Below are 17,365 nucleotides of genomic sequence, written 5' to 3' on the forward strand. Positions count from 1 at the left end.
TATAATGTAAAAATGTTTACTCAATAAAACCTACAGTATAATTTGTGTAATAAGTCCAGCAGCAATAGTTACACCCCCTACTCTAAGCATGACTCTCCCCAATTCCTTGCACTCGCTATACAATTCAAGAGCTATAGGTCGAGACACTTGAATTTCGACAATGGCACTTGTATTGTTACCTAAGAACCTAGGATGCTTCTTCACCAGTTCTCCAGTACTTTTATTCAATTGCGTAATCAGCTTACTCACAATTACTGGTTCTACTAAAGATTGGTGGTGTAGCACCACGGAAAATCCTTTTGTAATAGGTACTGTCACATTGAAAACAACTATTCTAGCCAGGAACTTAGACGCAACCTGAACGGGACTCTGGGGATCACAGAGGATGTTTCCTATGAAGACGTTCTGCATTTCTACTCCAGATAGCGCCACTGTGACTTGGTCACCTGCAAACACGACTGTTTTTGAGGCTTCTTCAATCGCCAGCGATTTTACCACGGCCGCTTCTCTGTTGGGGCATACGAGAACCTTGTCGCCTACGCTTAGCGTACCAGTTTCGACCCTTCCTGAGACGCAGAACGAAGTACCAGTACCCTAGAATTATAAAATTAATAATCATTACAAAAGGGCAAAATACAACAATACTACAAGAACATTAGGAATATCTTAAGGTTTCCTTAAAATTGGTATAAAAATTATGGAATATTTCAAGACAAATATTGTATTTCGATATATACAGTAAGCGCCACGCTACTTGATACACGGGTACATTGAGGTAATAAAGTCCTAGACACTTCACTTGTTGCACTGTTTACTTTTATATCTAGTGACGTCTATAACGTCAGAAAATGTATAGAAACCAATATAAATATAGAAAGTTGACAGATTATAGAACAGCTGTATTTGAAGTTTATAGTTGTCGTTGTAATAGTTCACGAAAAGGATGTCAAAAAAAGATGGAGAAAGTACTTTGACAGCTTATTAAATGAAGAATTTGACAGACAGTCTGTAGAGTCAACGGAGACAGTAGCAGCAATGGTCACCAAAATAACAAACGAGGAAGTGGCTCAAGCGCTTCAAAAAATAAAGAAAGGAAAAGTGGTAGGGCGAGATGATATTCCTGGGGAAGTATGGAGAGCATTGGGAGAGACAGGAACAAGGTGGCTAGCAGGTTTATTTAAGAGGAAACAGTAGCGATCAACAGGTAGCAAAAACGCGTTTCAAGATTGCGGCTGTAATTTTGAATATTTTTTCGAGATATTTAACACACGTATTCGTAATATAATAAAGAATGGCGGTACAGAGCCCAATTTGAAAAATATATTAATATGTGGAAATTACTCTGTAATTAAATACAATATTAAAAAAACGAGCCTGTACTGCCATTAAGAAGAACAAAAAAATACACTTTCTTCAAATAAACTTTTTTATCCGATGCCTAGATTTTGTGTCATTTTGGAACTACTAAAATTTTTTATTTCATTAGTAGTTCCAAAATGACACAAAATCTAGGCATCGCATCGGATAAAAAAGTTTATTTGAAGAAAGTGTATTTTTTGTTCTTCTTAATGGGGGTACAGGCTCGTTTTTTTAATATTGTATTTAATTACAGAGTAATTTCCACATATTAATGTATTTTTCAAATTGGGCTCTGTACCGCCATTCGTTATTATATTACGAATACGTGTGCCAAAATCTCGAAAATATATTCAAAATTACAGCCGCAATCTTGGAACGCGTTTTTGCTACCTTTTGATCGCTACTGTTTCACCTTAATAGAATTATGGAAGTTGGACAAATGCCAGACGAATGGAGAAGCAGTATACTAGTACCTGTCTACAAAAACAAGGGAGATATACAATAATGTACAAACTACAGGGCAATAAAACTGCTTAGCCACACCATGAAAATATGGGAAAGAGTAATTGATAGACGGATACGTGAAGAGACCGAAATATCCGAGAATCAATTTGGCTTTCTGCAGGGCAGATCAACAACAGATGCAATTTTCATTATAAGACAGTTGATGGAAAAATCCAGGAGTAAAGAAACAAACGCTCATATGGTATTCATTGATCTTGAGAAAGCATATGATAGAGTTCCTCGAGAGTTTCTGTGGTGGGCACTCAATAAGAAAGGAGTCCCTGGTGAATATGTAAAGATTGTGAGGGATATGTATGAGGGAGTAAAGACTAGTGTTAGGACAGGTGTGGGAGAGACTGATAAATTTCATGTGATAGTAGGATTGCACCAAGGCTCGGTGCTTAGTCCGTATTTATTCTCATTAGTAGAAACTACAGGGTAACATTCCATGGTGCTTAATGTATGCTGATGATGTCGTGTTAGTAGGAAATAGTGAAAGAGACTTAGAAAAAAACTTTAACAGTGGAGACAAGCTCTGGAGGAAAAATGTTTAAAATTTAGTAGGACAAAGACAGAGTATTTGCAATGTTCATTTAAAGATGGAGTTACTACAAATAAAATGGTATGTTTGGATGGTGAACTGATTGTAAAAAGCAATAGTTTTAAGTACCTGGGATCGGTATTATAGAGTAATGGAGAAATAGATGGAGATGCATGCAGTAGAATTAGGGCTGGATGGATGAAGTGGAAGGAAGCGAGTGGTGTGCTGTGTGACAGGAAAATTCCAATGAAGTTGAAGGGAAAATTCTATAAAACAGCCATAAGACCGGCTATGATGTACGGAACTGAATGTTGGGCAGTGAAAAAGAAAGGGGAACAACGGATGCATGTGCCGGAAATGAGAATGCTTAGATGGATGAGTGGAGTGACAAAAAAGGATAAAATTAAAAATGAGTATATTAGGGGAAGTCTAGGTGTGGCACCAATTGATGCCAAAATGAGAGAGCATAGGTTGAGATGGTTTGGTCATGTTCAACGTCGAGACGCTAATCACCCAATACGGAGAATAGCTGAAGTGCAGATTCTTGGAAGGAGTAGGAGAGGAAGACCAAATAAGACCTGGGGGGAGACGATATGGCAGGACATGTTGGTAAAGGGGATTAATATTGATATGACCCAAGATAGAATTGTATGGATAAGTGCAATTAGGGAAGCCGACCCTGTATAGGGATAAGGCAAAGAGAATGATGAGTTGTCATTGTAATAAAGTTGTAAAAGTTATAAAAGATTTTAATATTTTTAGTGTTTGAATTTATAAAGTTTTTTTAAACAGAGTAACAATAGTATTAATTAATGTATTTTTTGTATGGAAAAATAATTATTTTAAATATTTTCATGACAGTCACATGACATGACAGGCATTAAAGCTCTGATAAAAGTCACATATGAGAACGGGACGGATTAGCCTACGTCTAGAAATTAGGTACCCGTGTGTCTACTAGCGTGGCGCTTACTGTATATTGGCAACATAAATATAACTTAACGTATTTTCGTTATAAACGAATTTTCAATTCGTATTTTCAATATTTTGTATACAGTGCTAGTCAAAAGTCCGTACCCCCCCTTGTATCTTTTGAACGGTTGTACTTATAATAGTGAAATTTGGAGGGAGGAAATAAACGGTTGTAGGCGTCTTAAGTAGTTATGACAGGTGACGTAATAGTGACAGATGACGTTGCAGCGCCACCATGACAGATAATTTTAAATGGGACCTTATGGCAAGTGATACCTCGTTTGAAAGGTATTAAAAATAAATATTCAGTCATACTAATTTTGTTTGAGTTTAAGCTCATTTTGATGAATAAATGAAATAATATAAAATTGTAGTTTCGCATTTAATTAATAAAAATTTAAACCTCCGCCTATGATTACTTGTCAAAAGGGTTTACGTTGACGTAAAAACTATTAGAAAACTGAAAAACGTGAACTTTTTTGACAAAAAAACCATAGGCGGACATTTGAATTTTTATTAATTAAATGCGAAACTACAATTTTATATTTATTTCATTTATTCACCAAAATTAAAATCAATTTATATCCAAAAAAATTAGTATGACTGAATAGGTATTTTGAATATCTATCAAACGAGGTATTACTTGCCATAAGATCCCATTTAAAATTATCTGTCACAGTGGCGCTGTGAAGTCATCTGTCACTATGACGTCTCCTGTTATGACTAGTTAAGAAGCCTACGTCCGTTTATTTCCTCCCTCCAAATTTTACTATTATAAGCATAACCGTTCAAAAGATACGAGTGGGGGTACGGACTTTTGACTAGCACTGTATTATTATGTCTCACAACGATATAATAGGCTATTATCACACATAATATTTCAGCACTTTGCATCGACAGGTTTCTGTTACATAAAACTGGTTTCCAGGTCATAACAGCCTTACGTGATATTTCGATCCTAGTTGTTATCTCTTCATCGGAGTCACAATTTACATTTAACCAGCTGTCAAGGTATTTAACATGGTTTACATGTTCTATCCCCTCTCAATTAAAAGAAAGCAGACCTTGATCTATATTAATCTTATTAACTGCCATCCGCTTTGTCTTTGAAATGTTAATTTTAAGGTCTCTACGATAACTTGCTTCACTGACTAGAATTAATGTCTGGAGATCTTTTTATTTTCTGCAAGAACGGCTGTATCGTTAGCGTATCCGATGTTGTTGATTGCTTCTCCGCCTAGTCTTACTCCCTGTTGTCTGTCATCCACAGCCTCCCTTAAGATTTCCTCGAGTGATATTTAAAAAGTTTGGGCTTAGAGAGGGCCAATGGGATGATAGAGTGTCATGGAAATTAGGCATCGGACAACGTCGCAAGACGTTTTAAAACCGATTGATAGATAGATATTTAAAAAGTGATTTCTTAAAAAGGCGGGGTGCGACAAAACACAACACTTTGGATAGAAGCTACTTGATTGTAATACACGTATTTTAGCAGTCCTACTTTAGTACTACATACTAGAGATACGAAATAATCGATGGGACTATCGATTGTTATCGATAGTTCGAATAATCGAAAACTATCGATAGTTCTGTCAAACTTTCGATAGTGAACTTCCGTCTCCGCTCACGCTCATCTTGAGGTGATCTTGAGCCCATCCAAGCCGCACCCCAGTTGTTTTGTTTTGTTTACTTAGTTTACTAAAGGGCGCTTTACAGCTTGCAATTCTACCTGCAAGACGCAAGAAAGTTGCCTAAAGGCATGCGCAGTATGTCGTCAGTTGATTATTGCATGCAACTTCTTGCAATTGCGCGATAATCGGTTTGGTGCCATTTTTTCTGCAAGTTTTCATGCAAGTCTAGGGGAATTTGATTTTTCCACAATAGCAAATGTCATTGACGACACGGATTCACGAATACATGCCGATCAGCTGTTTTCTGTTTGTGAAATATATCAACGATGGAAAATGAAATGGCACTTTCTGAGATTCTATAATTATTGTAAATTGTAATAAGTTACGGAAGCTCTCTCTCCTCTAGCTAAGTACCTTAGGATAATAATTAATTTGTGTTTCGCAGAAATAGTATTTCGAAATATATATTTCTTTGTAATTGTTCAATTTTTCACAAGGGTTTATTAAAATGTACATTCATTCCTAGAAAATTACAGTCATTTTCATCATCTACTTGGATAAATTCTTTTGTTGGAGATACATTATTACCCCTCTTCTTGTTCAACTAAGACCTTACTCGCCATCTCCGATCTCGGCGTTCTAAATTAGTGACTAAAAGGCTGGCTGCAACAATAATAATACTTAAAGTTGCTGCTACCGCCTTTTTCCTTTTATATTTGGTTATTTCTGATAGTCTTGGCATTTCGAAATTTACCAAGTTAAATAAACAGCAATAAAGTAATTAAAAAAAACAAAAGTTTATAAGTTAGGTTAAGGGTAAAACTTTCAAATTGCATGCAAGCCGGGTTGCAAGCTGTAAAAGACCATGCAATAGACTTTCATGAAAGTCTTACATGCAAGAAATTGCAGCAAGTTTTCTTGCAAGCTGTAAAGCGGTCTTAACAGTTTTACAGTTTGGTTTTGGTTACGGCTAGCTGTTTGTTAACTGATTTTACAAATTACAATTTACATGTCCTGTCCTCAGCTGATCGCTTATTGAAATTTAGATAGTGTGTTCTAGAGTTCTGTGGGTGTCCCATTTTGTTATTTTAGATTGCTGATTTGTATAAATCAATTTTATATTCAAACAAAATGCAAACAAAAACAACTTATAAAATAGGATTTCTAATTGCACTTCCATAATGTACGATGAATATTATAGTATGGGTTATGTTGTTCTTTAAATGAAAACATAATTCAATTCAACGTTTTACTCTTTTCAATGATCTTAATATAATTTATAATATTAATTTGTATCAGCAAAGACAACACATACAATTTTATAGGTTGATTTTATATTTACAAAAAAATTTAATGTCATTTGTGAAAATAAATCATCTGTCATCACTCATCGGTGACATCTGTGTGTGAATACGAAACCACTATCGAAAACAATCGATAGTTATCGATGGTCGAAGACAAAACATCGATAATTATCGATGGTGTCTACTATCGATTGTTTCGTATCTCTACTACATACCATAAGTATTTTAGAAATTTAGTTTTAAAGTGTATCGTATTGTACTCGGTAGAATGACTTCTCGAAGTCGATGAAACAAACATAAACGTTCTTTCGAAACAACTTTTTTCATAAGAAAAGGCAGTGCCTCTCTAGTTCCTAGACCATTTCTAAATCTAAATTGCATATTATCCATTCTAATGTTATAAACAGTGACTCCAGCCTTCTTCTTCTTTAAGTTCCATCTTCTATCGAAGGTTGGAAATCATCATGGCAATGCGGACCCTGTTGACTGCCGCTCTAAATATCTCTGCACTACTGCATTCGAACCATTCCCGTAAGTTCTTAAGCCAGGATGTTCTTCGTCTTCCCACATTTCGCTTTCCTCGGATTTTGCCTTGCATAATAAGTTGTAATAATGAGTATTTTTGCCCTCTCATCACATGCCCCAAGTACTCAAGTTTTCGTCTTTTGATAGTTAATATTATTTCCGGTTGATTTCCTATCCTTCTAATTATTTCCACGTTCGACATTCTTTGAATCCATGATATTCGTAGGATTCTTCTGTAACACCAAAATTCAAAGGCGGCCAACTTATTCAAATTGACTTGTTTCAACGTCCACGCTTCCAAGCCATAAAGAAGAGTAGAGAACACGTAACATCGAAGCATCCTTAGGCGTAGTTTTTACTTTTTAAGTTTAATGAATGATGCACGTGCTATTTCAATACGTGTCTTAATTTCTTTGGTTTGGTCTACATTTGATGTTATCCATGTTCCTAAGTATTTGTAGTTATCCACACTCTCAATCACAGTATCTTCAATAGTTAATTGGATGTTTACGTGTGCTGATTTAGTTATGATCATGCATTTAGTTTTCTTTAAATTCATCTTCAGTCCGTACTCATGACAGCGTTCATTAAGGCGTTGCATTACGTTCTGTAAATCATTGTTGTTATCTGTTATTATTACTGTATCGTCTGCAAAACGTAAGTTGTTCAAAACTTCTCCATTGATAGATATACCGTCTATTGAATTTGAGAGCGCTTCTTGAAATACCGGCTTCACTGTAGACATTGAAAAGTAGTGGAGACAGCACGCAACCCTGACGGACTCCTCTCTGTATTTTGATATCTTGGGTTTCCTGGTTGTCAACTCTTATCTTGGCAGTTTGATTCCAATATATATTAGATATAATTTTCATGTCACGACTGTCAATATTTTTGCTTTTTAATATATCTACAAGCTTTTTATGTTGAACTTTATCAAATGCCTTTTCAAAGTCTACAAAACATAAGTACATATCCTGATTAATGTCCATGCATCTCTGGGCCAGCACATTCAAGCCGAACAAAGCATCTCGTGTGCTCATACCATTTCTAAAGCCAAATTGTGTGTCACTGATTTCATATTCGAGAGTTTTAACAATTCTACCGTGTATTATTTTCAAAAAATTTTTAAGTGTGTGACTCATTAAAGATATTGTTCTGTGATCCGAGCAGGTTATTGCACTTGACTTTTTGGGAATTGCTACAAAGGTCGATTGCAGCCATTGTTTGGGGATTGTGGCAGTCTGATATATTAGATTAAAGAGTTCAACCATTACATCAATACAATCGTCATCAATAAGTTTTAATAATTCGATGGGCACATCATCTGGTCCAGTAGCTTTACCCTCTTTCGTGTTTTTAATGGCATAGATGACTTCGTCTCTTAATATTGGTGGTCCGGTATCCTCTGTGATTTCTAATGACAGTTCTCCTCTTTCATCATTAAAGAGTTGTTGGATGTAATTGGTCCATTGACACAATCTCTCCTTCACGTCAGTAATAATATCCCCTTTATCATTTTTAAGGGTATTCGTTCTTGTGCTTTTTCTAGAACCTGTCATTTCTTTGATTTTTTTGTGTAAATTAAAGCTGTCATACTTTTTATCCAGGTCTTCTATTTCTTTGCATCTGTCGGAGAGCCACTTCTCTTTTGCCTCTCGAATTTTATTTCTGATGTTTCTCTGAATTTCTTTGTATTTATTCGGGTCTTTTGTTTTATGTTTTCTTCGTTCTTCCTAAGTTCAAGAATTTCTACTGTCATCCAAGATTTTGTTTTTTCTCCAAGTGGTTTGAGTGTTTCTTTTCCAACTGATACTAAGGCATGTTGAATTTTTCCCCATTTTTGGTCAACAGTCAGAGTTTCCGCACTATCTTCTTTGATCATCCAGCCAATCATCTGGTATTCTTTCTTCATTGTAAATTTTGTTAAAAAAGAAAGTGATTAATTAGGTAATGTTTTCCCTGTCCAAAAGTTTAAGTGGATCAGCAGGGATTTGATTTGATCCAGGTACTTTATTTTTGTTGGCTTCTGACTTATGACTTCTGAATTTAGTATACTACGACCTCTATCTAACTGATCGTCACAGGTAGTAGTGTATGTCTGTATGTGTAGCATTTTCTCGAGAAGCATCACCAACGAGGTCATTGGTGTATCTCATCTGAATATACATAATGTGAATGTATTAAAACCCCAAATTTTACGATACTGATGCCACATTTAAAGTTTCTTCACCGATGTTGTTACATCTCCAAACTTTAATATCAATCCTTGTTCAAGTAAAATATTAAACATAATTAATAATACCATTCTATTTTACCTTGAAAACATCATTGATTGAAAGTCTAAAGGGCTTCGAAATGGGCCTATCTGGGGAACGGAATTTATCTGGAAAAGAAAAACATGGATAAATACACTTGGAAGTATTGGATTAAAATACCATAAAGTACTTGTCTAATTTATCAGTGAGCATAAGGCTTCACCTTCACTTTCATAGTTGGAATAACACTAAGCAACACTAAAAATGTTGAACTTATAATGATATTATTAATTTACTAAATGTATATATAACCAAAAAAATCATACTTCAATCTTACCTATAACATCTAATAAACAAGGCCCGTCATACCACTGCAACAGCTCACTCTCTGTAGGTTTCTTCACCAAGTTCTGTCCAGTCAATCCACTACAAGGTACAAACGTGACATCAGACTCTTTGAATCCGGCTTGCTTCAGGAAAGCCTTCAATTTCTTTAAAATTTCGTTGAATCTCTCCGGTGACCAAGAAACCGTGTCCAGTTTGTTGATGGCCACAGCCAGTTGAGATACTCCGAGAGATCTAACGAGTAAAGCGTGCTCTCTCGTTTGTCCTCCGTGATCGAAACCGGATTCAAATTCGCCTCGAGTTGCATCAACAACCAAAAGGGCTACGTCGGCTTGGCCAGCTCCGGAAATCATATTGGGAATGAAGTCCTTGTGACCAGGTGCGTCTAACAGTGTTACCTACAAGTAAAAAATGCACATTACAGACCTAGTACAGATTAGAAGGCTAAAAAAATGTTCTCAACTCCTTTATTAGATACAAACATGATTTTTTTAATAATATTTTATCTTTGAATTAAACAAACATTGTTTTAGTTCTCATGAATAGCCCGTTTTCTAGAGGGCGCCAAGTTATCGTTTCAAATGGTGGACACTAATTCTCAGAATTGGCACATGTGAAAAAGCCCAGTCGAGATAGCATTTGACGTGGCATTACGAGCTACCCAAATTTTATTTTTCTAATCTTTATGGGGGTCAATAGTATTGTAAATTTAAAATCTCGACTGAATTCCGCCGTTGCGTTAGCCGCCATCTTAATTTTGAACGAGAACCGTTTTTGCTCAATGTCTCCGCAATTTTCAACTTTTCGACAAAAAGTATAAGAACTAAAATTGTTGAAAATGTGATTTTCTATAATTTATTTTATTACAATCTTTTTCGTGCAGTCAATATTTTCCTAGTTATGGCGGAAAATAGTGACAGCTGGAGCATAATTATTGAATTGTCTCGTTTAATATTAGTTTAGAACAAAAATGAAGAGAATTCAATTTTATACAATTTTGATCTCTTTCGTTTTTTTTTTGGTAAAATCAATATTTAAGGTAGTATGTATGCGATAGAGGCGCGGGCGAAAGACCTGACTGATTTTATAGCAATTGTTTTTGTTCAATATCTACGCCATTTTCAACTTTTAGACAAAAATGGCCCCAACTAAAATCGTTCCAAATATGATTTCCTACAATTTCTTTTTAACAATTTTTTTCGTGCGGTTGACATTTTCCGAGGCGGGAAAATAGTAAAAAGGGGTGGGTGGAGAATAATTTTTGAATTGAATCTTGTTTCTGAGCTGCCCCAAATTTTATAATCCTATCTTTTAGGGGAGGTCAATAGTACTGTAAATTTAAAATCGCGACTGAATTCCGCCGTTGCGTTAGCCGCCATATTGATTTTAAAGGAGATCCGTTGTTGCTTAATATCTCCGCCATTTTCAACTTTTCGACAAAAATGGTAGAAACTAAAATTGTTGGAAATGCAATTTCCTACAATTTCTTTTCCACAATTTTTTTATGCGATCAATATTTTCCGAGTAAATCGGGCTTTAAGGGGAAAATAGTGGAAGTGGAGGGGAAGCATAATTATTGAATTGTCTTATTTATTATTAACTTTACAAGATAATTGTGCATAAACAAAAATAAAAGAGAATTATATTTTATACAATTTTTGAAACTTCCAATGAAACAACAACCAAACTATGTACATAAAAGTCATAAATAATAACTTATATGCATTAACCTAAAAAGGGGTAGTTCCCTGGGTTGGCTGTATACCTTATAGTTAAACAAACTGGAACATGAAGTAAAAACCACTTCTATGTAAAAGGTATATTTACTAAAGAATTTTTAAAATCCCAATGGATTCAATAAAATGAGTTCATCAGAACGTTTTCAAACGTATTGGTCCATCATCAGTGAATTTGAATACTTGCAAAATAGCCCCAGAACCAAACAATGGTTGTGATTATAAATAAATCTACATTATGTTGAAATAAATTTAAAATGGCTAAACGCCGATGTTCAAGGATTAAACCTCTGGGAACATGGTGAAACTCTACCCGAGGACCCAATCAACCATCTTCGGTCATCAATGACTACAATCAGTAGTAGACTACAATCAGTAGTCATTGATGGCCGAAGATGGTTGATTGGGTCCTCGGGTAGAGTTTCACCAAGTTCCCAGAGGTTTAATCCCTGAACATCGGCGTTTAGCCTTTTTAATTTTATTTTAACATAATGTAGATTTATTTATAATCACAACCATTGTTTGGTTCTGGGGCTATTTTTCAAGTATTCAAATTCACTGATGATGGACCGATAGGTTTGAAAACGTTCTGATGAACTCATTTTATTGAATCCATTGGGATTTTAAAATTTTTTTAGTAAATATACCTTTTACATAGAAGTGGTTTTTACTTCATGTTCCAGTTTGTTTATATGCATTAAGTTCACTTAATTTTATTAACTAGCTGGTTTATTAGTTGAATTTGTCTGTCGATATTTTAGGTTTCATGTCAACTAATATATTTTTTATACTTCAACAATTTTTTTTTATTTTGGACCCTGTTGGGGGGAATTTCTTCCCCCGTAGATCCGCCACTGGTTCTCTCGAAAAATTGTAGGAAATCGCAATTGGAACAGTTTTAGTCCTTACACTTTTTGTCAAAAAGTTGAAAATGGCCGAGATATTAAACAAAAATAATCGCTGTAAAACCATACGGGTCTTCCGCTCGCGCCTTTACCGCATACGTACTACCTTAAATATTGATTTTAGCAAAAAAATGGAACAGATCAAAATTATGTAGATACATTTTTCTCTATTTTTGTATAGGCACATTTTTGTCGTAAAACTAATAATAAACGACATAATTCAATAATTATGCTCTGTCACTATTTTCCGACATAATTCGGAAAATATCGACCGCACGAAAAAATGGTAATAAAAGAAATTATAGAAAATCAAATTTTCAACAATATTAGTTGTTATACTTTTTGTCGAAAAGTTGAAAATGGCGGAGATATTGAGCAAAAACGGGTTCTCATTTAAAATCAGATGGCGGCTAACGCAACGGGGAATTCAGTCGAGATTTGAAATTTACACTACTATTGACCCCCCTAAAAATTAGAAAAATAAAATTTGGGGCAGCTCGTAATGCAAGGTTAGGCCTGTTATTCGTCTAACCGAACTGGAGTAAAACAAAAAAATTCCAGAAAGCGCCATTACAAAACAATCAACCACTTTTAATCAAAAATAAAGAAAAAACAAACAAACAAAATGATGATGGTCAGACTGGATCGAAAGCTTTTTGAAGATATTTATAATCCATTTGGATAATGTTTCAAAAATATTGTAATAAAAAATTTACCATTACACATAAGAAGTATTTTTTACTTCATTGTAAATATCTATTACTTACCGCCTTAGTTTTGGTTTCAAATTGAAATCGACCAACGTCCATTGTTATACCACGATTACGTTCTTCTCCGGTTTCGTCTAAAACCCAGGCGTACATAAAACTTTGTTTTCCTAATTTTCTACTTTCTTGTTCATATTTGTGCAATACTTTTTGATTAACCTAAAAAAGTTATAATTATATATACCACAAAGTATATCAGCATCAAATAATTCACGAAATAAGAAAACGACATGGATGCCACATGGGAGCGCATAAAATCATGATAGTATGCTATGCCGATGATGCAGTACTAATTGCTGATAACGAGGATGACCTACAAATAGTCCAGAGAAATAAGATTTTTTTCGTGACACATCCCCCTCCAGGCCGAAACCAAATCTTTTGAGTAGTATGGACATCTATATTAATAACCTTTATGTTTCCTGCAGCCGATTTTGATGATATACATAGTTAGAAACAAATGAAGATCAAAACACGGTAAATTTCTGCTTTTTTCGTCTATAACCACAAAGTTAAGCATTTTAAACAAATTTGAGAGTAAGAAACTCATAAATCGTCTTAAAAATTTCAATATGGCGTTCGTTGAATACGTCTATCCTTATTGGTTGCTTAGAAAATTGCAAAATAAATCATAAATTTTGAGTTTTTATAAATATTCATAACTTATGTAAAAATTAACTTAGAACCTTCTTATTATACAAATTGCTGAGACTTCTGGTGCTTAAATTATATTTGAAATGTTGAAAGAAATGTTTTTCTTATGTTAAGTTTGAGACACACTGTAGGGAGAACGAGGTATAAATGTGAGTATACATCAGAATCGTATTGTAGTCTTATGTTTTGTGAACATGTTGTTGTTTGAACGTCCCTGATATCTTTAGAAACAAAAAAAATAGACGGTTTTGTAATTTAACATGTGTTTTAACCGAAACACAAGTTTGAGACACTTTGTAGGGAGAAAAAGGCACAAAAATGTGAGTATACCTCGATATTATGTTGTAGTCTCTGTGTTTGTGAATATTCTATTTTTTTAATTTCTCTGATATCTTTAATAACAAAGAAACTAGACGGTATTACTCTTTAATATGTGTTTCTATGTTTCACATGTATGATGTGATGCATGTCGTCAGTTAAAACGCATATTAAAGAGTAATACCGTCTAGTTTCTTTGTTATTAAAGATATTAGAGAAATTAAAAAAATAAAATATTCACAAAATATAAGACAACATAATATCGAGGTATACTCACCTTTGTGCCTTTTTCTCCATACAAAGTGTCTCAAACTTTTGTTTCGGTTAAAACACAGGTTAAATTACAAAACCGTCTATTTTTTTGTTTCTAAAGATATCAGGGACATTCAAAAAAACAAAATGTTCACAAAACATAACACTGCAATACGATTTCGATGTATACTCACATTTATTGTACCTCGTCATCCCTACGAGGCGTCTCAAATTTAACATAAGAAAAACATTTCTTTTTTTCCACCCGGTAGAAGAACAAAAAAAAGTTTGAGTAAACCTTTGCATAACTGTAAATACTAAAGAAAAATCTAAAATAATAAAAAAAATTAGCGGAATCCGTTAATCTGTTCACGAAAAAATCTACTATGAAAATTCAGCAGAATTTTCTATAACCCTAACTTTTGACGAGCAGTTTAGTTTAAAAGTTATTTAATTTGTTTATCCCAAATTCATTTTTTTTTGCAACACTATAAGTCAGAAAATTATGAGGTTACAGTAAGACTTCTGACAGTTTATGGAAGAACATTTATACTATTGACTTAATTAAAAAAAATGACAAAAAGTAATTTTAAACAGTGTAAAATTATTTTGCAAAAACACGTCGATTTTTTGCTTACTTATAAACAATTAGAATAACTTTTTAACCGTTACCCGTAGAAAAATTATTTTTTCATATTTGGAAAGACTGAATTTTTATACACATTTAGAAAGAAAAACAATTGTCCTAGGACAATTAGGGACGAAGTTAGCCCCCCTTTTTTTTAATTTGCATGTTTTTGCAAAATAATTTTGCAGTATTTAGAATTATTTTTTGTCATTTTTTTTTATTAAATTAATAGTATAAATCTTCTTCTTTCATAAACTATCCAAAGTATTAGTGTAACTTCATCATTTTCTGACTTATAGCGTTGCAAAAAAAATTTATTGGGGATAAACATATTAAATACCTTTTAAACTATTTGACTAATTGCTTTGAAATTTAGGATATGATTTAAGCACCAGAAGTCTCAGCATTCCGTGGAATAAGAACGTTCTAAGTTAATTTTTACATAAGTTATGAATATTTATAAAAACTCAAAATTTATGATTTATTTTGCAATTTTCTAAGCAACCAATAAGGATATACATATTCAGCGAACGCCATATTGAAGTTTTTTTATACGATTTATGAGTTTCTCACTCTCAAATTTGTTTAAAATACCTAACTTTTTGGTAATAGACGAAAAAAGCGAAAATTTACCGTTTTTTATCTTCATTTGTTTATAACTATGTATATCATCAAAATCGACTGCAGGAAACATATAGGCTATTAATATAGATGTCCATACTACTCAAAAAATTTGGTTTCGGCCTGGAGGGGGTTGTGTCACCAACAGGATATTTTTTTCCTTATTTTTCTAAACTACAAAGGCAGCTCCACACCTTCAATATCACAGCAAACAAACTTAATATGAGAATACCAGTAGAATAGTAGAAAAAACTAAATGTATAGTGGATCAGTAAAGAGCCGCGTAGATGCAAACTAGAAAGAGACGGCAAAATTGTAGAACAAGTAATGAAATTCAATTACCTAGGAGTAGAGATCACTAGTAACAGGAATATAAGAACAGTGACCACAAGGCAACCAGCAAAAGTAGCAAGAGTAAGTGGTTGCCTCCGAGAAATCATATGGAGAAACAAATATCTGACCACGGAAAGCAAAATGAAAGTATACAAGATAACAGTAAGACCAATCCTAACCAGCAGTGACAAGGACCGATACAAGAAAAACGAAATAACAAATCAACAATATTGAAATGAAAGTATTAAGATCACTAGCGGGCATATCATTAAGAGACAAATAAAGCAACAGAGGTATGCGTGAACAATGCAAAATTAAAAATGTTAACAGGTGGATAGAAACAATAAAAAAAACTGGAACGAACATGTAAACCAAATGGAACCAGATAGATTAGCGAACATCTGTAAAAACAACAAGCCGTATAGCAGAAGACCCGTTGGAAGGCCGCCGAAAAGGTGGAAAGATAATGTACAGTCAACAACTGAAACAGAATAAGGGGCAGACAAACAGAAGTAATCCTAGTCGCATGAAGAAGAAGAAGACATAGTATAGTCAAATCCGTGAAACGTGTTCAGCGTTCGCTCTTTCTGAGCATGTAAATCCGATAGTATACAGGGTGTCCCGGAAAATAGTGCGTTCCTTTAAGGTATGGAGAGAATACACAATTTGGAACAAAAAAGTCCTATACCATTTTTTTCTAAAGTTAACCGTTTCCAAAAAAAAAGTTAACATTGTTTTCCATATACCTGTATTTTAATGTTTGGAAATTTTAATAAACTGGCAACATCGTACGCACTACGGAATAATAACAGATAATAAGTACTCGTTTGTGATTGTGATTTACAGTATTTAAAATAATCCAACCTAATAGTAGGTAATACTTATGTATTTACTATTTGTTTACTAAAATTATTTTCTTTTGAAATGTATTGAAATAGGTGCCTATTGCATAATTTTAAAAGAATTACACATCTTTTAACATAAAAACACATCTTTTAACTGAACTAGTATTATGTATTTAGTAAGGTTTAAATGGGTTGAATGCTGAGTATTGCTGAGGGCTTTAACTGAATTACATAGTTTTAATAGTTTACAGTGGAACTTAAATACACCGGATAATGTCTCAGTAATTTGTTTACTTGTGAACTGAAATAACTAAGTTGTACTTACTTGAAAATAATTATTATACCGAATAGATGTTTCAAGTAACCTTTCACAAACACCATTCATAGGTAATAACATAATAGGTAATACACTCACTATTCGAAAACATTTTCGGCATTGACACTAAACAGGATTCTTTAAAACTATCTGTTTACTATCTATCTTCTATCTATTTACATGGGACTGTCTATCCTTAAATTTGCGTACTGCACATAGTTGTCAGATTTAAATTTGCATACCAAAATGTATTTTAATTTTTTGGTCAAACGGTTGCATTTAGAAAAAAATGTTAAGAGTTTTTTGTTCTACATGGTGCCTTCTACCTATACCTTTAAGGAACGCACTATTTTCCGGGACACCCTGTATAACGCTACAGTGATGCACATACCATTCAGGTATGATTCTTCTTCAGAACCTTTGATACAGTTTGAATACTTATAGTTTGACTTTGTTTATGAATTTTATCACATCAGTGACCAATAACTTTCTTATATACGTTGCAAAGATAACAAAAAAATCTTCAACGAGTTTTAAATTTGTATTTAAAAAAA

General features: G+C 33.8%; 1 protein-coding gene across 4 annotated transcripts in view; it reads right to left on the reverse strand.

Moving 5' to 3' along the window:
- LOC114329009 (protein HBS1) overlaps positions 1 to 17,365 on the reverse strand; it is a 41,902-nt gene continuing 24,537 nt past the window's right edge. For all 4 annotated transcript variants that reach the window (XM_028278023.2, XM_028278022.2, XM_028278021.2 and 1 more), the window contains exons 4-7: positions 12,845 to 13,003; positions 9,429 to 9,834; positions 9,152 to 9,219; positions 1 to 594 (exon numbers count right to left, since the gene is read on the reverse strand). In XM_028278023.2, coding sequence (XP_028133824.2) covers positions 31 to 594; positions 9,152 to 9,219; positions 9,429 to 9,834; positions 12,845 to 13,003 — 1,197 coding nt within the window. In that variant the 3' untranslated portion in view covers positions 1 to 30. The remainder of the gene's footprint in view (positions 595 to 9,151; positions 9,220 to 9,428; positions 9,835 to 12,844; positions 13,004 to 17,365) is intronic.

Source organism: Diabrotica virgifera, chromosome 9 (assembly GCF_917563875.1).
Source record: "Diabrotica virgifera virgifera chromosome 9, PGI_DIABVI_V3a".
Taxonomy (NCBI): Eukaryota; Metazoa; Arthropoda; class Insecta; order Coleoptera; family Chrysomelidae; genus Diabrotica; species Diabrotica virgifera.